The following is a 26,159-nucleotide window of genomic DNA, read 5'->3' as shown; positions in this document are numbered from 1 at the left end:
CAGTGGTCTGTTTTTGGTGCCAAACTTCACTATCATTTTAATGAAAACCTTTATATTTCACAAGTAGTTAAATTGTGGGATAAGTATCTTGCTCTAAAAGGCACTCATAAGCAGTCACATTTATAAACAGCTCCATTTGGAAGGTGGAGAAGCACAGGTAAGGTGGGGGTAGGGAACATAAAATATTCTCCAAAGTGGACAACTAAAATGAAACCCATCTGAATTAGTGACTCAGCTCTTGCTACTAATTTGAGATAAATGTGTTAGGTTTTTATTCCTGTAACTCTTCCTTCACTGTGCCATTTTTTCTCGTTTAAAGTATCCAGCATATGCATATCTAATATATTGTTTTGTGCTTATTAGAATCAATAAATGTTGACTGGGAAAGGAAAGTAATTAAAAATGATCTCTTTGATGTTGCTTTGAGTAAGAAATAACAATGTAGAAATTCTTCATTTATAGATAACTAATAGGAATTTAGGTGATCTATACAAGCACATTTTCCAAACTGAATCTTCTACCTACAAAGCCAAAGCTCTTTTAAAAAAAAAGTTAACTTTTTTAATGGAAATCTTATAAAATAATATCTTTAAGAAGTCATAGAAGTGTTAACAGAACATTTTGAACATAATTTATCCTTTTCTGGATAATTAAGGGTCATCATTGTGAACTTCAGTTATTATGCCTTTATTCTCATCAATGAGAATGTCACCCCTTCACATATATCTTAGAGAGTTTCTTGAATTGCTGGCCGGAATGAACCCTCTGGCCACCCAAACTTAGCTAGACCAATCCTCAAGTGGAGCCCAAAGCCAAGTCTTTATTTCTAGGTAGGTCTAACCACCAATCTTGTGCTCCTTTGATAGAGCTTGTAGGGTGACAGAAAGAGTGTTAGATTCGAAGTCAAAGGACCTGGGTTCAGAATCTGTTACTTGTTGCTGTGTGGATTCTGGTGAGTCATTTAACCCTTTCTGGTCTCAGATTCCTTATCTGAAAATTGGGGAAGCTGAGATGGATGACTGCTGAGTTCTTCCAGCTCTTAAATTTGTGACCTCTGTGTATCAGAGGTCACTTTACTGAAGGAGGCTATCCTACTTACAGAGTGAGATGCTCATAGCTTATTGATACTTATATGAAGTTGTTTTTACCCCTATAGGAAATGACTCCGAATCTTGTCCTTTTATAATGTGTGATAGTTCTAAAATCTTTGCTGTGGAAGGCACTGTTGTCTCCTGACTTTCAGTGCAGTGCCCTTTCTATTCTTGCTACATTTTTATATTTCTTGTTTGTAGGTTTTTTTAAGTTCTTCTATGTAATTCATGTGTTGCCTTACCACAATTATCTGATTGAGTTTTTGAGTGTTGTTTAATGTTCTTTTGAAGACATAAAAATTCTGAATTTGGTGAAAACAATTTTCCCTGACATACTTTTTTCACTTCCATGTTTATGTCTATGTTGTAGATGGTTGACATTGTCAGAAATCTTGCCTTTCGATAAGTATTACTTATTTCAACATTTCAGGGATGTTTTATTTCATCAGTATGGATGAGTCTTTACTCTCCCTCTGCAACTTAGTAGTGATCTTCATGAATTTCACTATCTTTAAAAGTTCAACATCTGGTGGGTGACTCTCTGGTGATGAGCCTCTCCAAACTTAGCAAGATTCATCCTAGGACATTATACATCTAGTCCACTGGAGGCCTGTACCCAAAACCATTCTAGCTTAATCAAACACATCATAGCTTGTGTTACATATATAACTGTGAACCTAATACACAACATCTGAGTAACAGCCCCACATAGCACAATGAGGCTTAGACTGTTAATCTTATGAAATATAAATGGAAGATGTGAATGATACTGTAAATAAATTCATGAGGAAGAAAAAGCAAAATAAAAAGTTTATGAATTGCTATACCTAACAGTAAGCCAAACTGTGACAATGTCACAATATATGTCATTCACTGGAAGAATGTGAACTCATTAATTAATAATGTTGGTAGATTTGAATTTCCCCAGAAGAATCTACAACACTCTACCCTAGAGCCCTATAATTTATAGTTCCTTTTTTGCTCAAGTTCTGGTATCTCAGAAGTGTCTGTGGTTTCATTAAACTGTAGCATTGAAAACAGACTTGAGCATTTGCTGTCACAAATAAATTATCCATTATATTAATATTGTTATTAATGTCATCCTACCAATATGTAAAGCCTGAAGTGTTTCTGCCTTCCTTGTACTCAAGCTTGATGATTCCCTAGGTTCCTTTATTTTTCTAATTTAGGATGGTTCCATATGTTCTCACTTTACTAAGGGATGATATTCTTTTACCTGGGGGGAGGGGCAAATGACAGTTTTCATTTAAATGTGTTTTAAAATACACTACTTTGGGGAGTTTGAATCAGAGGACCTATGTTTCAATTCTGGCTTTCTTACTTATTGTGTATATGACAAGTTGCTTAGCAAATCTTAGTCCCATTTTTCTCAACTGTATGAAAGAATTGGGGAAGATGATCTCATGTCCTTTCCAACTCAATCCTAAAATTCATTTTGTTTCTTGCTTATTTCATTCAACAGGTTTCATTCCTGCTAGAGTATTTCTGTTCTCTGTCTAGACTTCTCACGTCATGTTTATTGATAGACCCCAGTCTTGTAAGCCAGGATGAGCTACTAAAACCTCTGCTGGAAAAGATCTTCACAGTCCTTACCATGTGCACTAAAGACGACTTTGGTAATCGGTCTTTTTTTGTTTTTTAGTCTAGAGAGAGAGGGTAGTATTGATTTAGGAAAATTAATTCAGATTTATTCTGCACTAGATCATCCTCTATAAATTTGCTCATTTATTTTGTTCCTTACTAATATTTTAAAAGTTTTTTAAAACTTGCTTAGTCATCCAGATGAATTTAAGTTGCTCTAGGAAAGTGGAAGTTCAAGGGAAGTTAGTGTAATTTTACAGTTGAAGAAGGGAACTAAGTGTACATGGTGTCATTAGTCTTAGGTGCTGTTGACTCCTAGAGTATATCATGATTTCAACAGTTCTAGGAATGTGTTTTCTCATTTAGGGCCTGGGACAGAAGAAACTTTGGATACACTGGAGACAAGTAATCTAATTGAAGTTGTTCATGCCCCTTTATCGGCAACATCTAGGTTATTCCAGATTAGAGAAGTCATGACATAGAAAAACAAAATTAAACATTATGCTAAATAACAGATAAAATAAATATTTATTTGGTGAAGATAATTGATCATAATAGTGTACAAATAAAGACTTTGTGTTGATTTTTTTCTGTGTTTCTTTGGAATTTATATGCATACTCAATTTTAAAGAAAGTCTTGGGGAAGAGAGAGGCAGAGTGACAGAAAGAAGGCTCTGAGTCAGGAAGACCTAGGACACATGCTGGCTCTATCATCCTGGGCTAATCAGATAATCTCTCAGTGCCCCAGGAAAGTCTGGAAAACCATAAATTGTAGAATAGTAACTGATAGCGTTGGGAGGGGGAGTTTTCTCACCTGGAATTGCCTATATACCAACGAAATCCTAGGTTTGGGTGGGATTAAAAATAAATAAAAACATCTGGAGAAAGACAATGAGAGAACATAATTTCCTCTTCTCCTTATCAGGGGTATAACCATTGGTAATTGTGGAGCAAGGCAACATTCAGCCAGACTCTCCATACTTTAATTAAGGTCCTTCCCAATTTGCTGATCAGAACTAAGGATTACTGCTACCACAGCCCAGAATTAGCACTAGATGGACCTGAAGGGTAAAGAAGGAGCCAGATTTCTTTTCAGCCTACTTGACCTGTCTTCATATTTTTCATGATTTAGATATTTTTCAGGACTTTTGCACAAATACACCAAATAACTAAGGCAGATCTTTGTATTATATTGTACAGAGGTGGTTCTAAATTGTTGTTTAATTTTAGCTTGTTATATATTTTTTCCCCTTATAGCTAAGGCATATTTGTATTACTTACATTTTCATGTTGATCTTTATTTTTACTAATCTATGTCTAGCAGCACTATAGTTATTAATTTTAAAAATACTTTGAAAATTTATGAGAAAAAGCATTCTTTTCTTTTCCTTTTTAAAGTAGGAATATGAAGGATAAGTTAATTGAAATGCATTTGGAACTAAGCAGCTTTACATTTTTCTGCAGTTGACAAGACTATAACCTTTTATTTAAAATTTAGTGAGGCTTTCGTGGTCATGTGGCATATTCAGAATACTACTTGATTGAAATTTTTGAATTTGATTTTACAGATACTAAATTAAGAAGTGCATTTTATCAGTTGTGGATTGACATATTTAACCTCCTGGCTGCATTATTGAGGAAAACTAGTCAGTCCTCTCTTTCATCTGTAACAGAAGCGGTGGCGAAGAGTTGGCCAGCTATCATTGGTAACACCAGCTTTTAAATAATTTTGGACTTTCCTGCTAACAGTAGATGAAGTAAAGTACAAAAAAAGTACTTTTTATTGAGTACTTGAGAGGGAATAATCTATAATCAAGCAGTTTTATATATCTATATATAATTTATGTTTATATATTGAGTTCACAATGTGCATTTAAGCTTTAGTTATCGTTATAAAAAGACAAAAGAGAGGGGTGTCTGTATGGAATAGTTTGCAATCTAACGTAAGATCACATAGACACGAAATTGTAAGACAACATCAGCAAAGGCAAATTTAGTCATTCATGTTCCTCATTGCTGGAATTTTATTAGAATTTTCTTGTAATGATGAGTGCAAAAGTACTTAGATATCTGATGCTAAAATAAATTTTGTGTTTGACCCTTTCATAATTTTACTTTTCAGCTGGTAATGTTATTTGCTTTTAACTTTTGAGTAGATTTCTACATGATAAGGTTAATATAAATTGTTAAAATTGAGTGATATTGCAAGACAAGATACCATATTAAATCATTTTAAAAGTAACTGAGCTTTTATTTTTCTATGATAACTAGTATTGTTTTAACTAAATTTTTAAAAATCTTTCAATCAGTTATTTTGTTGTTCTGAAGATAGAACTTTTTATATGTCTGCCTTTGATAGTGGAGTGTGATGACATTCTTGTCATTGTTATGTTTATATTTGAGCCTCCATTAGGGGTTCCTATTCTTGAAAGTTACTCCTGAAAAAGTCTGTAATTTCCTTTTCTTTTTTTTTTTTACATATTGGAAAAATCTTGTATGCTTCTTATAACAACAGTGATATTAAGTTGGGCCTCTAATTTAGCCCATTTAATCCATCTGTTCACATAAGAGAAATAAACCTCCCCAACCATTTTAGGTAGATGATAATAGGAGATACTAAATTGCCTATTGGACTACTAAAAAGTGTCTTATCATGTTGCTTCTGGTAGAAAATTGTTTGTTTGGAAGATATATAAATTGTTTTAGTACAGAATCAACTTTAATAGTTAAAATTAATCTGTATAACTGGCATATTTTCCCCTAGTTTCAAAATGTTAATTTATCACTTGACTGTATATTTAATAATATTATATTATATTATATATAATTAATTTAATTTAATAATATTATATTATATTATAAGTATAATTTACTTACACAAAAGCACAGAGAATTAAAGAATTGGAAAGAATTCTTAGGTTTTCTAGTCCAACCCCTATCCAAAATGTGATCCTCATCTATAATTTCCTGGACAGGGAGTTACTTAGTTTTTGCTTAAACACTTTCCTTGGTTGTAGGAGGAAGGAAGTTTACCGCTTTCTAAGGCAAGGGTTCCTAACCTGAGTTCTATGACCTTGGTTTTTAAAAAATATATTTTGATAATTTTATTTCAATAAAATTGATTTCCTTTATAACCTTATTATTTTATGTTATGCTCTTAAAAACATTAATCTGAGAAGGGGTTTAAAATCTTCACCAGAATACCAAAAGAATCCATTATAGAAAAAAGATTAAGAACCCTTGTTCCAAGGCAACACAATTTAGTTTTGGACAACTCCAGTTCTTAGGAAGTTTCATTATATTTAATTGAAATCTGTCTTCCTGTAATGCCTGCCCATTAGTTTTAGTTCTATCCTCTGGGACAAGTCAAGTCAACAAGCATTTGCACTTAGCATTAAGTGCTGAGTGCTGGAGATTCAAAGAAAGGCAAAATCAGGCCCTGATTTCAAGGAGTTTACAGTCAGAAAGGGGAGTTAGAATGCAAACAGGTATGTACTAACAATGTTTATACAAGGTACTAGCATTAAAGGGGATCAGGCAACTGAAATAGTCTTAATTTTTGTGCATGATAACCCTTAAAATATTTAAAGGTAGTTATGATTTAGTGATGATGGCATCTGCTCCCCATAACTTCCTGGCAAATAGAGGGAGAAAAAGTGGAAGCAGTGTCAGATTTTATATTTTGGGACTCAGAGATCATTGCTTATGACAAAATAAATTGTCAAAATTGAATATTTCAAGACAAGAGACCATATTGAATCATTTTAAAAGTAACTGAGCTTTTAGTCAGGAAATTAAAAGACACTTTCTTCTTGGAAGGAAAGTTATGGCAAATTCGGACTGTTCTAAAAAGTAGAGATATCACTTTGCCAACAAAGGTCTGTATGGACAAAGCTCTGGTTTTCTGGTAGTAATGTATGCCTGTGAGTAGAACTGATGCTTTTGAATTGTGGTGCTGGAGAAGACTTTTGAGAATGTCTTGGACTTTCAACCCAGTCAATATATAAAAAAATTAAACCTGACTATCCAATGGAAGGACAAATTATGAAGCTGAAGCTTAAATGCTTTGGCCATATAATGAGGGGACATGACTCTTTGGAAAAGGTGCTGGGAAAGATTAAAGGCAGAAGGAGAAGGGGATGGCATAGGATGGATAGATATTGTCATGGAAGCCAACGAACATGAGCTTCGACAGACTTTGGAAGATAGTGGAAGACAGAAGGACGTGGCATGCTATAGTCCACAGGGTCACAAAAAGTCAAACATTACTAACAACTGAAAAACAGCAGATGTTTTAATGAAAAGAACACCGGCTTGGAGCCAGAACAACAGGCACTTTGTCCCTTTTTGCCTTTTTTTTCCAAATAGGGATAATTTGGAAAATTATCTGCCTACCTCATGAAGTTCTGTTGAAAATCAATTGAGATCATGTCTGTAAAGTGCTTCATGAACCATAAAGCACTTTACAAATATCAGTGCTTCTTTTTATTATTATAAATAAATATCAAATAGTCTTTTCTACAGGCTCAGTATTCACATTCCTTTAGCTATGTTTATATGTCATGATTTCAAAGTCCTCTTACCATCAAGGCTATGACATGATGGATATACTGCAATTTGAAATGTGCTTATAAAAAGGTTGAACCTTGGATTCCTATGTGGAATCTGACCAGATCACAATAATTTCTTTAATACATTTTATTACTTATGGTGATTAATGTAGGCTGTGAGCTGTTTTTTTAAAAATTACATTTAGGTATGTGTCTAAATAGTCTGTATTTAGAACAACAAGCAGATTCATTAATTAGGATTTTGTTTATAATAATTGTTACAGAATGTGACCTAAAGACCTATACCATAATTAAAAGTGCTAATATGTAAAAATATTGACCAATCAGTCAACAAGCATTTATGAAATACTTACTATTTGCTGGGTACTGTGAAACGGGAAATCCGGAGAAAAACAACAGAGGTCCCAGTTCTTAGGGAGCTTACATTCTAATGGGGGGACAACATATATGTGAGTCAGTATGTAGAAGATAAATACAGAATAAATGGAAGGTAGTCTTGAAGGGGGAAGGTAATAGCAGCTGGGTGATGGGGAAAGGCCTCTTATAGAAGTTAGAATTGGAATTGAATCTTAAAGTAAGGCGGGAGGTTGTCAGAAAGAGCCTTCCAGGCACAGAGGGCAACAGATAGAAAGATACAGAGCTGGGAGATGGAGCTTCATGTTTGAACAAATGAGAAGTTACTTCAACAAATAGATGACTTGACTGGACTATAAAAAATGTATAAGCAGGCACCGTTTCACTTATGCCTCTCTATCCCCTGTGCTTACTTAGCACACAGTAATTCACAAATGCTTATTATTTGAGTAGTTTGAATTATTTTAAAATGAGGCTAATTAGTAATATTGAAGTCTTTTTTTGAACTAGGCAGGGCATAAATCATGTTTAAGATTAGTCATCACTATAAATGAAAAATAAATGACCAAATCATAACATGTATTTTTCTTAGAATTAGTAGATTTTGCTTGAATAAGGCTTTATGACTTTATTAGCAATGTTACATGAAATATTGGCTGCGATTGGTTGCCTGTAGTCATGTGAAAACTGTATGAAATTTAAAATATATTTGTGAAACCAAAACTTTTTTTTGATATTGGTGATAATATGGCAGAACTTCTTAAATAAATAAGTAGTTTAGATAATACAATTGTAAATAAAAACAGAATCATGTATATACTAATTCCTTAATATAATAGTAATAGATAGCTTTTACATAGTGTTGTAAGGTTTACGAAGTGCTTACAAATATTATTTCATTTGGTCCTCACAACAACACTGGGGTAAATGCTATTGTTATCTCATTTTACTGATGAAGAATAAAAGGCACACAATGATTAAATGACTTGCCTAGGTTCACACAGCTAATAAATACCTGAGGTCAGATTGGAGCTCAGGTCTTTTTGATTCCAATTCCAGTGCTCTATCCCATTCCATATCTTTTCCATTTTCCTGATGTAGATATTATTAGCTAGTGTTTAGTAGTAGTAGTAATAATAATAATATTAATACATTTTTTTTAGCATTTTAAGGTGAATGAAATTCTTTATATATGTTAAATCTTTTGGTCCTCAACTAGCCCTGTTATATAAATGTTGTTATACCCATTCTGCAGATGAAGAAATTGAGACTAAGAGAGGTTAAATGACTGGCCAGGAATTACATAGCTAGTATCTGAAGCAAGATTTGAACTCACATCTTCCTGACTTCAACCCCATCATACAGTCCACTCCAGCACCTTGCTGCCTCTCTAAATCATAATATGTATACATATGTATAATATACCTTGCAAATATTTAAATCAAGTCAGCTAGCATTTATTAAGCACCTTTAGATACTCCATATATATTTTTTGGTTTTTGGAGGGCAATTGGGGTTAAGTGACTTGCCCAAAGTCACACAGCTAGTAAGTATGTCAAGTGTCTGAGGCCAGATTTGAACTCACGTCCTTCTGACTCCAGGGCTGGTGCTCTATTCACTGAGCCACCTAGCCTCCCCAGATACCCCCTGTATTTTGAGGTACTGTATAAGTGTTGGGAATACAAAGGCAAAAAAAACTCTCTCTTTTAAGGAGCTCACACTCTAACGGGAGAGACAACATGTGAACGAGCTATATACGGGTGCACCGAGGAGGGGCTGTAACTGTTGTCGTCGAAGATTGAGTCCACGTGGACTTTCATTGCCCACAGGGATTCATCTCTGGGTGTTGTCCTAGGATGTCAGGCAACTGTTTGTGGCTGGAAAGTAGGAGAGGTTGAAGGTTGGAGTTCCACGGGCAGGAGCAAAGCAAGTCCTGTGGATCTGGAGGTGGCCCGAGAGGGGGCGGCTAGGTGGCGCTGGCCCCGGAGTCTTCGGTTACCGCCTCAGACACTTTACACACACACACACACACACAAAAACTAGCCTTGTAACCTTGGGCAAGTTACTTAACCCCAATTGCCCTCCAAAAAGCAAAAAAAAAAAAAAAAAAAAAAGAATATAACAGAGAGAGCCAGCCAGGCTTTGTGGAGTTCTAGTGTCTGGGGGGTGTTGGAATTGGGCAGGCCAGGCAAACCCTGTGAATTAATGATTTAAAAATGTGCAAACTGTTTTCTGAAAGACATGTTGAGAAAGCACAATATGTGGAATCAGATGACCTTTGATTTCTGATTCTGACACTTAATTATGTGACTCTAGGCAAGTTGCTTAACCTTTTAAATAAATAGGGATCGTAACAAATAAATAATAGGGATAGTAATTCTTCACTGCTGCCTAACAGGATTTTTATGAAAAAACTACTTTGTAAACCTTTAACTACTATTTGTAAGCTATTATAATTACTATTATTATGATTATTTTTTTATTCTAATTATTATAAATAACAGGACAGATATTTACTATTGATATATATTTGTATAATTCTTTTTAGAAATTAAATACCTACTGACCTATGTGTATATTAATCTGCCAAGCACTGTATAATACAAATACACATTTAGGCACCTAAAGAAAATTCTGTAGGCTATAAAGGTTTAATGGTTTTGCTGTTTGCTTTAATAAAATTGACTTAATAATGAACATTTTACTTATTCACTATCATTAAAAGTTAAATATGTAACATGCGCACTGTAAGATTTTTGTCTCTCCTTAGAAATATCCTATCGTACTATTTTTAATTCCCTGGTTAATTTGCTCATTTCATGTTTTAATTTGGAGAGTATCTAAAAGTTTACATCTGAACTCCATTTACCTTTTAGATACAGTTTGCAAATGTGTGGGTTTTTCTACCACATACCCTAAGCTCTATACTGCCTGCATGCAATTCCTTTCCATTCTACTGACTGAAGATGGGAAGAGATGTCTATCAGAGAAACAAAAGTCAAGCCACAGTCCAACAGTGGCTTCACTTCTTGATGAAGATGATGGAAATAAGGAATCTGTAGAACAACTTTTTAAAATTATTCTTGAGGTATCTCCTTTCCTTGTTTTTAATTACTCCATGACATAGTTATCTTCACTGTATTTATGTTTATGAAATATTGTGACTATAAGAAAAATATAGAAATATAACTTTTATTTAATATCTGTGAACTTGGCATGTAATTTACAAGTGTGTGTGTGTGTGTGTGTGTGTGTGTGTGTGTGTGTATATGTAAAGACATGGACTTGGTACTTCTGCGTGTAAATTGGCCCATTTAAGCCCAACTTTTTTTTTTATTTTACTTATGCACTTTACACCCTTAAAACATTAACCTCAAATTTTGTTCATCAGAAATAATTTTTGAAGTGCATTTAGTTTCACTGAAATGTATGGCAGATGCGGTCATTGTTTCGATTGGATTAAACTTTGCTATAATAGGCAGTACACACATATAGGAGATTTCAGCTATAAGTCAGATGGCAGAGTGTAGTAGTCTTTAGGGTACAGCAGTAAGGCAGACGGCAATGCATCTTTTTAGTGCCATTTCTATTAATTAAACCCTATCTTTTTCTGAAGTAGAACCATTTTGTTGGGCTAAGGACTTTGGCAAAGAGCAGTCTCTTTTCTGGGTTCTGTTGCTGTGGCTGCTGAGGAGGCGGGAGAGGCAACGCAGAGGCAGTTGCCAGGTCAGATCTTCACGATTGCTTCCCTGGACTATCGCTGTAAGATCAGACTAGAAGCAGGACCATTGGTGATGATGCTGTTCCTGGATCTCTTGATTTTACTTGCCTACCCATGGTGGTCATGGTGATGCAGTCTCTACAAAAGTTGTTGTCATGATGATGACTAGAGAGGGCAGGAAACAGGGCAGGTGACCCAGGGCGCATTGCTATTCCAGGGCCTTTTGTATACAGTCCTGAGCTGCCTCCACTGTTTTGAGGGGAGGTGGTTGAGTGGGTGTTTGAGTTGTTTGGCTATCTTTGTATATACCATCTCCTGTCTCCCTCAGGCTGCCTTCAGAATAAAGGGAAGCTTGCCCATTATGGAATAGGAATTCCAGAAAGGATAGTGGAAGAGGTGGACAGGATTGGAGTGACACATAGGTGGGGTTGGGTTGAAGAAAATGGGAATTAAAGAAAGAATGTTGGAGATAGTTTATCCTAAGTAACCAGAGTTTATATAATACGGGTTTGGAGAAAATAACAGGTGGTAGGAGTTTGCTCCTAATAAGGTAATAATGGGTGTCAGGTGAAATGTAATGCCAGTAGTCTCTACAAGGTGGTGTTATGGGGCAAAAGGCTAAGGGAACTGGGTTAAAATAGCTCAGCCTACTCATGCACTTCAACTCCTATCCATGTGGCTTCATACTTCTTCATTGCATTGGAACTATACTCAATATGTAATCTCAAGAGTGATAAGTCACTAGTGATCTTGTAATTGCCAGATCTAATGGCCTTTTTTCAATCATCGTCTTTCTGCAGCTTTTGACACCTCTGCTCATCCCTTCTTTCTGCTTCCTGTCTCTTCCATGGGTTTTGAGAACATGGCTTTTTGCTGGATCTTCTCCTCACTCTTCTGATTGATCCCTCTAAATTTCCTTTGCAGTCTAATTGTGGATGTCTTGCCTAACTGGATTATTCTTGGCCCTTTTTTCTCTCTCCTCAATCATTTTTGGTGATCTTATCAGCTCTCAAGGGTTCAATTAATTAATTATATTAGATAAACTAGAAACAAAAACAAAAAGAAAGATAGTATAGCAATTGATGACACAAGAACATAAGCACTCTCTTTTTGATAAAACTTGCCAGGAAAATATTTGGCAGAAAATAGATTTAGACCAACATCTTATATTCCATACTATAATAAAGTTAAAGTGTATATACAACCCAAATTCAAAAATAGTCATACATTTTTTTAAAAATGGGGAGTGAATGAGGTCAGATAGCTTTCTCAACCTGACTAGAGGGAGAAAATTTTTAATCAAGCAAGTTATGAGGAAGAATACCCCAAAAAAGGAGATGATTTCGGCTAAAAAATTTAAAGCAATTTACATGAATAAAATCAATGGATATATAGGAGGAATTATAGAGTGGCAAACAATCTTTGCATCATATGATTGATAGACCAAGATATGTAAGAAATTGATGTAAATATAAACCCTTCTCCAGTAGAGAAGTTGTCAAAGGATATGATTTAATTCTTATCAAAAAGAGAATCACCCAGTATAAATGACTATATGAAAACATGTTCCAGCTCACTAGTAGCATATCCCCCAAGACATATTCAGGAGCCATATGAATCCAAGTGTAAAATGCTTTTTACAGAAATAAAGACAGACAGACCTAAATAATTGAAGAAATGTTAATTGTTTAATGGAAGATTGAGCCAATGTAATAAAAATTATAATTCTGGCTGAATAAATTTGCTTAGTAAGTTCCTTGCCAATCAAAGCATCATTTTGTAGAGCTTGAAAGTATAATAATGAAATTCATATAGAGGAGCAAAAGGTCAAAGATCTCAAGAGGAATAATAAAAAAAGATGGAAAGGAAGGGTGCCTACAGATCTCAGTCTATACCACAAAGCAGTAATTATTGAACCAGTTTGGTCCTGGTTAAAAAAAATGGTCTATAAATGGAACAGATTAGGTGCAGAATGTAGCAAAGTAAGCAAATACAGTCAAATTGTGTTTGACAAGCCCAATAACTCCAGTTAATAGGGACAGGACTCACTGTTTGACAAAAACTACTGATAAACCGGAAATCAGTTTGGCAGAAATTAGGTGTAGACCAACATCTAATATCATTTGTCAAAATAAACAATGACAAAGGTAAAAAGTGACCTAATGAGCAAATTAGAGGAGCAAGGAAGAAATCACTTTTCAGATGTATGGAAGGGAAAGAGTTCATGACTAAGCAAGTGATAGCTTTAAAAAATGGATAATTTTGATTATGTAAAATGTTAAAGTTTTTGCAAAACTAATCTAGCAATTAAAATTAGAAGGGAAACGAATAACTGAGGAAAAAACTCCAAAACTTTGCCCAAAATATCTGACAGAGGTCTCATTTCCAAGATATATGAAACTCATTCAAATTTCTAAGAATAAGAACTATTTCCATATTGATAAATGGTCAAAGAATTTGAAAGACAGTTTTCAAAAGAAATCCAAGTTGTAAAAATCCTCCAAATCACTAATAATTAGAGAAATGCACATTAAAGAGACTATGGGGCAGCGAGGTGGCGCAGTGAATGGAGCACCAGCCCTGGAGTCAGGAGGACCTGAGTTCAAATGTGACCTCAGACATTTAACACAAAACTAGCCATGTGACCTTGGGCCAGTCGTTTAACCCCAATTGCCCCTCCAAAAAAGAGAGAGAGAGACTGTAAATTTTCTTAACCATACCCTTCAGATTTGCAAAAATGTCAAAAGAGTAATATGAAAAATGTTGGAGAGACTGGGAAATAGACACACTAGTGTGGTGTTGGTGGAGCTGTGAATTGGTCCATCTGTTCTGGAAGGCAGTTTGGAACTGTGCCCCTCCAAGACATTTAACTGCATACCTGTTTCCTCAGCTATACCAGCAAGTAGGCCCATAAGCCTAAGAGATCAAAGAATAAGGAAAAACCACTATGTATACAAAAATATTTGTAGCAGCTCTTTTTATGGTAGCACCCAAAAGGGCATACAGATCTATTGGGGAATAACTATACAAATTTATTTATATATTTACATATAAAACTATTTATATATTTATATAATTTATATATATTTATATATCTACATATAAAACTAGCGAATTTATATATATATATATATAAATGTATATATGTAATGCAGTATTGTGGCACAAGCAATGTAAAGTTTCAGAGGAAACTTTATGTTATGTAAATAGTGAGTGAACAGAACTAGAAGAATGATTTATGCAATGATAATTTTATGAAGAAAAATTAGCCTTCCCTTCGTCTAGCTGTGGCCACTTACACCTTGGCCCTGGTCAAAACACCTTCCACACAACTCTCTTCCCCAGCCTTTTTTCAAACCTTGGGACATTTCCTCTGGAGGATGAATTCCTCTGGACAATGATAACCTTCCTAGACTCATTACTTTGTGATTAATGCATTCCTACCCTGTCATACCCACTCTAACTGAGTAATTCAAATACCTAGTTGCCATTGTTCAAACCCTATTCTCTACTCCCCCCACCCTCCACTGACTACTTCCTTATTCCTGTCCCCCCTCAACCTAATACCACCAATCTCCCAAAATTACCTGACCCTTTTTTCTTCTCACTGGAATGCCTGCTCTTAGAGAAACAGACTGGATTTCATTTTAAAACTTTTCCTTTTCTGTTACTCACTGAGTCTGAGTCTTGGACTCCTTCCTGATGAGTTTTCCTAACTGACCTTTACGCCACTGGTTGCACTTTAATTCATTCACTCAGATTCACTAGTCATGGTAGGGGAAATGAATTACTCCTTGTTCCCCATTGTGACTTTCAGGCTTTCTCCCTACCACCATAGTGCGTAGTAGCCTCTCCTTCTCTGAGGTTCATTCACTACATATTTATTACCCAGATTCTGGTAACTGTTGTCTATGGGCTTCCAGGACATTCTCCTTACTTCCTCAGTGAGTTCAGTGCCTTATTCACAATCTTTCTCTCCTCCCTTAACTCTTACCCTCACATTAAGGGATTTCAGTATACACACACACACACACACACACACACGTGTGTGTGTATGTGTGTGTGTGTATTTATATAAATGTGTGTATATATATACATCAGTAGGTAGACAGATAGATAAACTCATTCAAATCTCATAACTTCTCAATTCCTAAACTTAATCATTTTCCATGATCTACTCCTGCACTCCACTCTAGTTGCACACAGAATTGGTCATGCCTTTAATCTTACCATCAGCCACAAATGTTCCACATCCATGTTCTCAAACTATGAAATTCCTTTATCTGATCATAATCTATTGTCTTTCTAACTCTCCCTCTGTTTTGCAACTCCAAACTTGTTCTTCATTCTTTTTGTGACCCCCCCAAACCCTACACCCTTCAGTTCTTTCCCAGGCTATCACCATTCACTGGTTATATTCTCTTACTTTCTTCATCTGGTCTCCTTGGTGAACCAGTTCATCTTTACACTGTATTCTTCTCTCCAGTACCTTGTCCTTTCTCCTATTGAAGATGTTTCCCTTCTAAACACCAGTCTTGGATTATTTCCACCGTCCCATAATGTCAATTGGGCCCTAATTGTAACAAGGCAATCCTTTTATATCTCCCTAATCAATTCACTGTCCTGCTCACCAAAACAGCTTTTCCAAACCTTTCATCCTTCCTCAAATCTCCCACAGGTACTTCTTTTTCTACCCTCTCAGCTAAGAACCTTGCCTCATATTTCTGAAAAAATTGAAGCCATTCACAGAGAACTCCCTCTTGCCCACTTCGTCATCTCAAATAATTCCGATGTTTTCTGCCACTATTTACTCCTTCCTCCCAGTCTCACATGAAAGAGTGTCCTTATTCCTTTCCAAGGCAAAACCCTCTACATGCACATGATCCCATTCCATCCCTTCTCCAGCAGATTGTTTTATCATCCCTAATCTTAATATCCACTATCACCCTGTCTACTGATTGCTTGCCTGCTATCTGTGACCATGCCCATGCCTTCACCATTCTCAAAAAACTCTCACTTGATATAGCCATTCCTGTTAGCTATGAGCCTATATCTCTTCTCCAATTTATGGCTAAGCTCCTTGAGAAAGCTATTTCTAATCAATGCCTATACTTCCTTTCTACTCACCCCCTTTTAAACTTTCTGTGTTCTGGCATCTGACCTCATCACTCAACGGAAACTGTACTTTCCAAAGTTACTAATGATCTCTTACTTGCCCAATCTTGGGACCTTTCCTCAGTCCTTGTCCTTCGTGATCTCCCCACAACCTTTGACGCTGTTGATCGTTCTCTTCTCATTGATGTTATCATCTCTAGATTTTTGTGACACTCTTCTGTCCTGGTTTGCTTCTGCCTGCCTGAGCCCTCCTTTGTCCCCTTTGCTGGATCCTCCTTATTCTTCTTTCAATGTGACACTTGGCTCTTCCTGTACCTAGACTGTTCTTCATCCTCATCTGCCTCCCAGGTCTACTTGCTTCCTTCTGGTCTTGGCTAAAGGCATGCCCGTCTCAAGAAGCTAAAATAGCTTCCCCAGCTAAAATAGATGTAATCAAAAGAGAAAATTAGGGAAACTACACTGCACATTAGCCATATTAATCGATTGTTATAGACTGTTTAAAATAACTGGACAGTATAGGGTTGGAATGTTGCTATGGTGTAGGAAGTGATGAGCTGGTGGACTTGGAAAAATACAGGAGTCAGACTTATAAAGGAAGAGGTTATCCACCTTCAGAGAAATAGAACAAACAAATACAGTCTTACATAGATGCATATGAATGTGTATGTCTATGTATGTATGATTATAGATACCTAAGCATATGTATGTGTATATGTGTGTGTGTATTTTTGTGGTTATGTGTGTATGGGTGTGAATGCATGCACATGCATGCATACACACATACATATATCCATGCTTAATAGTAGCCTTCTTGCGGGAAGGGAAGGGGGAAAGGGAATGAAGTAAAAAGTGCACAGCAGAGAGCAAAAGAAAACTTAGAAGGAAGCAAAAAAACCAATCTTTGGAGGCAAATGGAGGCTAGATTGGAGTAGAGAGAGATTTGAGGCAGGCAGACCCACCAGCTGGTGATAGCAATAGTCAGGCTTTAGCAAAAGGTCAGAAGCCAGATTGTAACGGGTTAAGAAGAAAGAAGAGAGGAAAAGGAGGCACCTATTTATAGATGGATTTTTCAAAAAATTTAGCTACTAAGGGCAGAAAAGATATAGGACAGTAGTTAGCAAGGATAAGGATCAAAGAAGGTTTTGTTGAAGATGGGGAGACATGGCCATGTTTATAGGCAAAAGGGAATGAGCCAGTAGACAGGAAGTTAAAAATAGAAAGGGCATGACAGAGGGGGTTGTCTGTTGGAGGACACAGAGTGGAATGGGGTAACTCAAATAGGTAGAAGAGTGAGCCTCAGCAAAGAGTGAGGACACTTCATCGGGTAAGACACAGGGGAAGGTGGCGGTAGTGGCAGAAGGTCCCAGAGTGGTAGAAGATGAGCAATATGGCAGATAGCCTTATTTTTTCTGTAAAATATGAGGCAAGCTTCTCAGTTGGGAGAGTGATGGGGGCGGGGGAAACCACGGGAGGCCTGAGAAGGGCTGAAATTATTTGGAAGAGCTGCTGAGGAGAATGAGATAGTGAATTGATAAGGAAGGTGTGGTAGGACTGCCTCATAGCAGTGGACGTTCATTTGAGATTATACAACATGAACAAATTTGTAGTGGACCCAGTTAGAACATGCATGATTTTCTCCACCTCTGTTCAGTAATACGTGTGTAGGAACTAAGACAGCAAATGGTGAGGAGTGAGCCAAGGCTAAAGCATAATTGGTAAAATGATCAAGAGAGCAGGGATTCATGAGAGGACAGTGTAAAGTGGGGAAAAGAGGAATGGTTAGTACAGGGGAGATAGGCTGGGATAAAGTTGAGGAGTCAAGGGATGAGAGGTCATAATACAAATTGGTTTTTTATAAGGGGTTTTTATAAGGGAAGGCAGAGGGAGAGGTGAAAAGCCAGTAGCTTATGGTTGGAAGAAGAGATTTCAGAATTTTTCAACACGAAGGTGGTACATTTGTGGGTGATGGCAAGATCAAACAGGTGATCCTCTCTGTGCAGCTGAGCTGGAGTGGAGGAATACAAAGTGGTGTAGGTGCTATTATTATCACCATTTTTGAGAAACTGAGACTAAGAGAGAGTGTCAGGGTCACATAGTTATATCTGAGGCAAAATTTGGTCTTTTAAAATCCAAGTCCAACACTCTATACATTAATCTATCTAGCTGCATCTAAAGATAAATATAGCATTCAGTATATATAGTTGACATTGTGTATTGGACAGAGTCCTGGGGGAATTCTAATTAGGAAGACCTATATCCAAATTCTTCATGTGACACTTAAAACCTATGTAATTTTAGGCAGATCATATCTCGCTGTCATTCCCTATATCCAATTTATTGCCAATTCCTATTGATTTCACCTTTGCAACATCTCTCAAATACACCCCCTTCTCTCATCTGATATTGCCACCACCCTAATCTAGGCCTTTATCAACTCACAATTGGACTGTTTGCAAGACACTGGTGATAGGTCTGCATGCTTCAAGTTTCTCCCCATTCCAATCCATCCTCCATTCAACCATCCAAACATGTCATTTCCTTACTCCAGTATATTCCACTGCCCTGAGTGGTGAACACAGGATTCAAGTACATATTCTCAGGTCTTTAATTCTGTCCATTGTGCCGTATTTATGAAGATTAAGTAAATGGCATATCCAACCTTACATATTCTTTGCTTTCGACCTATGATCATCAGCTAATGTAAGTCACTTTTTTTCTGTAACATCACAGACATTTTACTTTAACTTTTTATTTTCCTATTTCCAAGCCTTTTTTCCTCATTTCTTTGTTGTTTTATTTTACATGTTACCTTCATTAAGCTTTTTTGAATCTTTCATCTAGACATTTAGAAAAGTGTCATCCTTCCATAGTCATGATTTATATTTCATAGTGCTTTATTAATTTTATTGATTTCAAAGCATTTTCATAAACATTATATCCTTTTATCATGCATGGGGGAAAAGTGACAGTCTATGTGATATAACTTGACAGGTCCAAAAGGTCCCCCAGTACAGAAATATCTGTTCTAATTGGTCCTATGTGGCTTGGAAAGCCTTCATTACCATTTCCTCTGAGTTAATATGTTGAATCAGTTATTTACCATTAATACCTAACTGAGAATTAATTCATTGAATTAACTAGACCATCACTGAACAAAGTTCTGAGGGAGTTGAACATAAAATAGATAAGTTTTGATCCCAAGAAGGAAAGAGAAAGGCCTAGGGCTTGAATTATAGTCAAGGAGTGGTGCCGCAGTGAGGAGGCTTGAGTAGCCAAGTACTGTATTTATTATTTATTAGTTCTAAATATTTATCTTGTCTCCTTTAGATGAAGAACTTCTTGAATATAGGTACTATATTTTCTTCACACTTTCCAAATTCTTTATGTAGTGCTTTCCATGGAGACCACTCAGATACTCATTCAGTACGATGTTCTGTATGCTTCTGGTAATTTTATTTGATAACTTGCTGCCATGTTAAGCTTCAAGTGCTATCGGCCATTACAATAAATCATTTTTCTTCAGAATTTGTAGTCTTCTGAGATAGGTAATTTTCTGTTTGTATCGTGTATTGTGTTTGTGTGTATTTATTTATTTTTATTTTTTATAGAGCTACGAAAAACAATCCTCCAAGGATACACTGAGAAGACTTGCCGTGAGTGCTTTGGTGTCACTTCTGGCTGTCAGTAAAAGAGCTCAGAAATATGCCTGGAATGGTAAGCTTTAGGGTGCACGGACGCTGCAAATCGCAGTGTTATAGAAGATATTCTGATTTCTGCTTCAGAGAACATAGTGTAATTGGGAGACTAAAAATCATACAAGTCATTTAAGCTTATAATTCAGCTAAATTCTAAACTGTTTATCACCAGCATCCATCTTTTCCTAAATATTTATCAGAACACAGTACCTGACATAATAAACAGTTTGTGTTCTGAGTAATTAGCAACATTAAATTGTGCTGTACTAGTACTTAGAGAATTCTCCCTATATGGTTTGACATTTCAACATCCTTCAGTGTCCAGAATTTTACAGAAAGTGATATATTGGTATCATGTTGTCTGTTCTATAGCTTGGGGTAGAATTACTTGTTAAGCTTTCAAGATTGTTTTCTTTCCTCCTTTTAAAGATCGCTGGCAAGCAAAATTCTAGTATTTAGTTATTTTAGTATATTTGTGGCAATTCCCTTCCCTGATACAGTTTGAAAGCTTTCTATTTCTCCAATCACTGTGTGATTCTTTTCCATATCTTGCTACAAATCCTGAAAAGAAGCCCAACTCAGTGTGCTCAAGACCTTCCTGTTTTGTTTTAATATTGCAATATTTTAGAGGCAGCCGTGTACTGAGACTGTCCATGTGTAGTCTGTCATTTTCATTACAAAACACTGTTTACAGTGGAAAAAAAAATACTCAATTTGAGGCCACTGGATGTGGATTTATGATTCACCTCTGTCCAGGCCTGATCTATAAAATGAAGAAGTTGAACTAGATAAGCTTTAAGGATCATTCCAACTTTCTACTAATCAAACCTATTTCCTCTAGTCCTTTATTTGAAAGAATTGAAGGATAGCAAAGTAGTATATGTTTATAATAGTAACTTTTCATACACTTGAAGAAATTCATCATCCCTCTGTCCTTACTTCTCTAGGATAAATCAACCCAAATCATTTGATTTTCCACCAGTAGCCTGTGCCTGTCTCTCAATTCAGTAAAAAAAAAAAAACATATCATATACAATAAACATATTCTCAGAATTCTGCTCTTTAACAATATATCTGGAAATAAATGGAAACAATTTACTGAAATAATTCTTGTCAGTAAATTATTGATTAATGATTCTCTGACAAACTTTTTTATATATTTTGACATGACCTAATATGTCAGTAGTTAATTTTCTATTTAATATATGTGCTATGTGAACCTAGTATCATTATTGTTTAATGATTTAAGTTAAAGAAATGAAGAGAAAAAACTTTACAAAATTAATAGGTTTAACTCTCTACTAGTGAAAGAATTTCCCTTTGGTGTATTTTCATGCATTCATTCCTGTTATTGATAGGCTTTTAGCTTGTGTCTACAGATTACTTTTAACGTAGTACAGTCTGAAAGAGAAATGTATGAAAATGGAGAAAAATGAATAATTAAACATTTTATCATTATCTTTAAATTCTTTTTAAAATAAAGATCTTAACAGATAATATCTATATACAAAATCTAAAAATGAATATGTTAAAAAGAGTAAAGAATACTTTTTAAATTCTTTAGTCAGTAAACATGACTTTTTAGTAAGCAGGCCTCATTCATATCTCTTCAACTAGTCTTCAGAGCATTTTGTTACTAAAAACCAAAGCCTACTTATTGCTGGAGAGGGAATATTATGAAGAAAAGCAGTGCATATTTCCTCCTGAAAATTGGTTAGGCTCCCAGTTTTGAGGTGGAAAATATGTGAGTCAATACTAGATTTAGATTTGACTCCCACAAACAACTGACAAAAACTGTATATTATCTAACTACGGAGGCCATTTAAGGCAAGATGATGAGCATAATGTCCGTTGGTTCGATCAGCCTGTTTTTCTTTTGATTGGTTTGTTTTAAATGTCCCAACCGTTTGCCTCTCACACTTTGCTTCCCATACCAGAGAGAATTTGTGGTCTTGAGGGGCTTTTCCTGCCTCCATCCTGTTTGGAAAGTGCCTTTTCCGTTCTGTTAAACATTTTTTCTGCCTGAATGTTATTCATTTCTGACCTTTCCATAATGACACAATCGTCCTCCTCCTTAAACCTCTCGGTAAACTATTAGAAGAGGGATAATGTAGTGGGTGGTGGGCTAGCCTTGGGAGCCAAGAACCTCTGAGTTCGGATCCCGTCTCTGAGACTTACCGGAGGTGTGACTGACTGTGGACGAGTCACTCAACCCCTTTGGAGCCATTTTCTCTTCTTGGAAATAAGGATAATAACACCTGTAGGCTGTGTTCAGGATTGTTATGAGACTTAGATGAAGTAATTCAGCTACTTTAGCTGTTTAATTAACGATAGATATCAGCCATTATTATGAATATACAGTTCATATATTAATAATAAATTAATTCATCTGTTTTCATAAATCTTTCACTTGTTTGACTAAGCTTTTAGTTCTCATGTTATCATCAGTAACGAAAGTATTGGATGAACGTTCTACTCTGTACCTGGATTCACTTCAGCCATAATCAGGCCCACAAACTCATTTCTGTAAATAATAGACACGGCAGCGGATTTGAAACAAGAGGACCTGGGTTTAAATCCTGGCTCTGTCCCTTTCTAACTGTTGTGACCTTTGGTACAGCCCAGCGTCTGTTGTCCTGTCATGCAGGGTTGTTGTATCTCTAAAGTGAGATAATATTTGTAAAGCACTTTGCAAACCTTGAAGCACTATGTAAATGCTATTATTATTATTTTCTCATCTGCGAAATCATGGGATTAGACTGGATGACCTTTAAGGTCCCTCTGCCTTTTGGAATCACAAAATGCTTATACCTTAGATTTTGGAGGTAGCCAGCTAAGTATGTTGGAAACAAGTGGATGTTTCATATAAGTTATCTCCCATTTCTCTTCATCAGAATCATAAGTACTATGGCAAGAAAGTTAAACATGGTCTTCATTTCAAATGCAAGCTTTAACTATTGTCAAGGAAATTTAGTTCTAATTCTTAGAGATTTTGTCTTTCAGCTGGCCTCATAGACAGCTGCATAGAACAGATGAAACACATCCATGCACAACTGAACTTAGATTCTCTGAAGCCTAGGAAAAGGGGGCCCAAAAAAAAGGTAATTATAAAATCGACAAATTTGTTATAAAAAAGAATGATTTAGTTAGAGATCAGTGTCCCATTCTCATGAGTGCCCATTTCTTATTAAATGTCTAATTTCATATTTGTTATTCAATACTTTGATGGATCTTCTATTTCTGTGATATCAGTAGTTCTTACAGCAAACCATCCGTACCATATGATCTGGTGCGTATCAACTCTTGTCTATATTATACTGCAAATCCTCTGTGGATACAAGTGAGAGGAGACTTTCATTGTTCTGGAAGCCATTCCCTAGATGATTTAAAATTACGTAGTCACTAGTTGAAGAGTCAGCACAAGTAATTCCTTGCTTTTCCTATCTGACTGAGCCATCTCCTTTCCCTATCATATGTCTGATATCACTCCTGCAGTTTTTCATTGGCCATGTGTTTCAGCCTGTTCACATCTAACAAGCACCTCTCTTTTGCCCTTTGAATGACTTATAACACTGAATTCTCTGGAGATATAGCATTCTGTGTTTTACAGCCAAACAATATCACTGGAATAATAGAATTTTCCCATATTGTTCCTTCTCTACCCTGCCTTTAGTGTGCTGGTCATATTCCGGATGGAGTGAACCTACAAATGATAAGATCATTAATCACATAGACATGTGAAACATTTTTACACATTCTAGAATAAAATTCCTTTCATAATTTTGGGAAATTAATTGTGTTTCATCAAACTTTTACTCTACAAAGCTGGCATTTTTTTTTATGAATTGAGATAAATTTTTTATACACTGAGATAAAAACTGACTTAAAAAGTAATTTGTAGCAATGGTATACATATTTGTCATGGTCTTCCTTGCTCTTTTTTTTCTTGTGCCTCTTTGAAGTAGAGACCCCTTACTTCATCATTGAGAATGTCAGGCAACACCAGATGTGATTGAAAACCATATAGTACCTGCATCACTTTATTGAAATGAAACATGAGGCCTATTATATGTCTCAATTCCTGTGTGCTTGATAGAACAGAAATAGCTTTTTTGTGGTGAATGAGTTTGCTGAGATATGGTCATCTTTCAGAGGTGGTTAGCTTGTCAGCATCTTCAAAGTTAGAGTGGTCACGCATGACTGAAGTTCTGCTGTGTTATAGCATGAACCAAAAGAGATACAGTATATAAAAATATATGCATTCTGTCCTTGTGATATTTTTCATTTGTTTTTTATTTAAACAGGAAAATGGTTTTAGAAAGGAACTAAACATTGCCATGCAGATGCTAAGAAACTGCCTTTATCAAAATAATGAATATAAAGTAAGTAAAGCCGCCATCAGACTTCTGATAGCAGTATTAAGCCTAAGCAGTTTGATTAGTATAAGGGATAATATAAGATTTAAGTGAAAAAGTTCCTTGAATTTTATTGTTTTTAGATGGCAAAATTGAATATTTCATAAATCTAGTACTAATAAATGAATCTGCCTCGTCAGAAATATTCTCATTCATCCAAGCTTTATATACTTTCCTCGCTTATATCATTTCTTTAAGTTTGTCATGTAAACATTAGCATCATACAGTTGAAACAGACTTCTACTTCTTGTTGCTGTATACCCTAATTTATTTCTGGGCCTTCTAATTTTACAGTTAATAAGATGGAATGAAAGGTTAAATGATAACATGATATGAGATTTTGAAAGAGGTTAATTAGAACGTCTTTTAATTTCATTTTTGTTTATCAATAGAGAATGTTCATGTCTTTGAAATACCTTTTGTTGTCAGTCATTTCAGTCGTGCCTGATTCTTTGTGACCCCATTTGGGGTTTTGTGGCAGAGTTACTGCAGTAGTATTTCCTTCTCCAGTTCATTTTACAGATGAGGAAACTGAGGTAAACAGGGATAAGTCACTTGGGCAGGGTAACATAGCTAGTAAGTATCTGAGGCTATATTTGAACTCAGATCTTCCTCACTGCAGGCCCAGCTCTCTATCCATCATGCCACCTCGCTGTCCTGCAAATAACATGCAAGAACATATGTAAATCTTGCTGAGAAGTATCACGTCTTTAAGTCGTAAACTAGTAGAAGTGAAGAGGTTTTAAATTTTGGTTCTGAAGCCTTAGCTACTTGATTCAGTTTCTCTGTTTTCAGTATCTGTAAAATTGCAGTAAAATAGGGTAATAATACCTTAGGGGCTTTATTTTGACCAGAATATAATTGTGAAATTGATTTAGTGTTTTGGGCCATTGATCTCTATTTGGTTAGCACTTTTATATGGAAAATTTTTTTAAAGCATCCCTAATTTGAATGGCTAAAATATTAATTTGAGTGAAAATATCATAAATATTTCTTGCATTTATCAGCTTTCTAACTTTATCATGGAAATGTGGTAATACCACTATTTGGAATTGTAGTCTATGATATAATTTCATTATGTTCAATTTGGGTATAAGAGCGGACATTCAAGATTGCTTGAATTATCCTGGCTTTCAGAAAACATACTTGAAAACTGTTTCAAGGATATATGACAAGTCTGAAGTAGATTGTAAGTTGTTATGAAACTTCTAAGAATCAAAAATTGTTCTTCTGTATTTCTGATCATGTTTCTTTAGACTTTTACTTATATAGTACCTTAAACAGTAGGTTTAGTTTAGAAAAATCTTTTTTTTTTTTTTTAAAGCAATCGGGGTTAAGTAACTTGCTCAAGGTTACACAGCCAGTTATTTCTGGGTGTGGTGCTAAGTGTCTGAGCCCGGGATTCGATCTCCAGGTCATCCCGACACTGGAGCCAGTGCTCTTACTCGCTGTGCTACCTGGCTTTTAAGAAAGTTTTTTGTTGTTGTTATTTTTGCTTTTTGGAGGGCAATTGGGGTTAAGTAACTTGCCCAAGGTCACATGGCTAGTTGTGTGTGTGTGTGTGTGTGTGTGTGTGTGTGTGTGTGTGTGTGTGT

At 35.7% G+C, this 26,159-nt stretch overlaps 1 protein-coding gene across 4 annotated transcripts in view; it reads left to right on the top strand.

Annotated features, from left to right (window-relative positions):
* The window catches only part of RTTN (rotatin), a 180,690-nt gene that overhangs the window by 132,211 nt on the left and 22,320 nt on the right, over nt 1-26,159 (top strand). For 3 of the 4 annotated variants that reach the window (XM_069096895.1, XM_069096892.1, XM_069096891.1), the window contains 6 exons: nt 2,575-2,728; nt 4,262-4,399; nt 10,495-10,706; nt 20,063-20,168; nt 23,153-23,250; nt 24,454-24,531. In XM_069096895.1, coding sequence (XP_068952996.1) covers nt 2,575-2,728; nt 4,262-4,399; nt 10,495-10,706; nt 20,063-20,168; nt 23,153-23,250; nt 24,454-24,531 — 786 coding nt within the window. Of the gene's footprint in view, nt 1-2,574; nt 2,729-4,261; nt 4,400-10,494; nt 10,707-20,062; nt 20,169-23,152; nt 23,251-24,451; nt 24,532-26,159 lie in introns of all 4 variants that reach the window. The other variant, XR_011169992.1, reaches the window with a different exon arrangement.

This window comes from Petaurus breviceps, unplaced genomic scaffold (genome assembly GCF_028583685.1).
Source record: "Petaurus breviceps papuanus isolate PSGF00001 unplaced genomic scaffold, PetGlider_PUasm1.0 330, whole genome shotgun sequence".
Taxonomy (NCBI): domain Eukaryota; kingdom Metazoa; phylum Chordata; class Mammalia; order Diprotodontia; family Petauridae; genus Petaurus; species Petaurus breviceps.
Note: the sequence above shows the minus strand (reverse complement) of the source record. Positions and strands in the feature narration are given on the sequence as shown.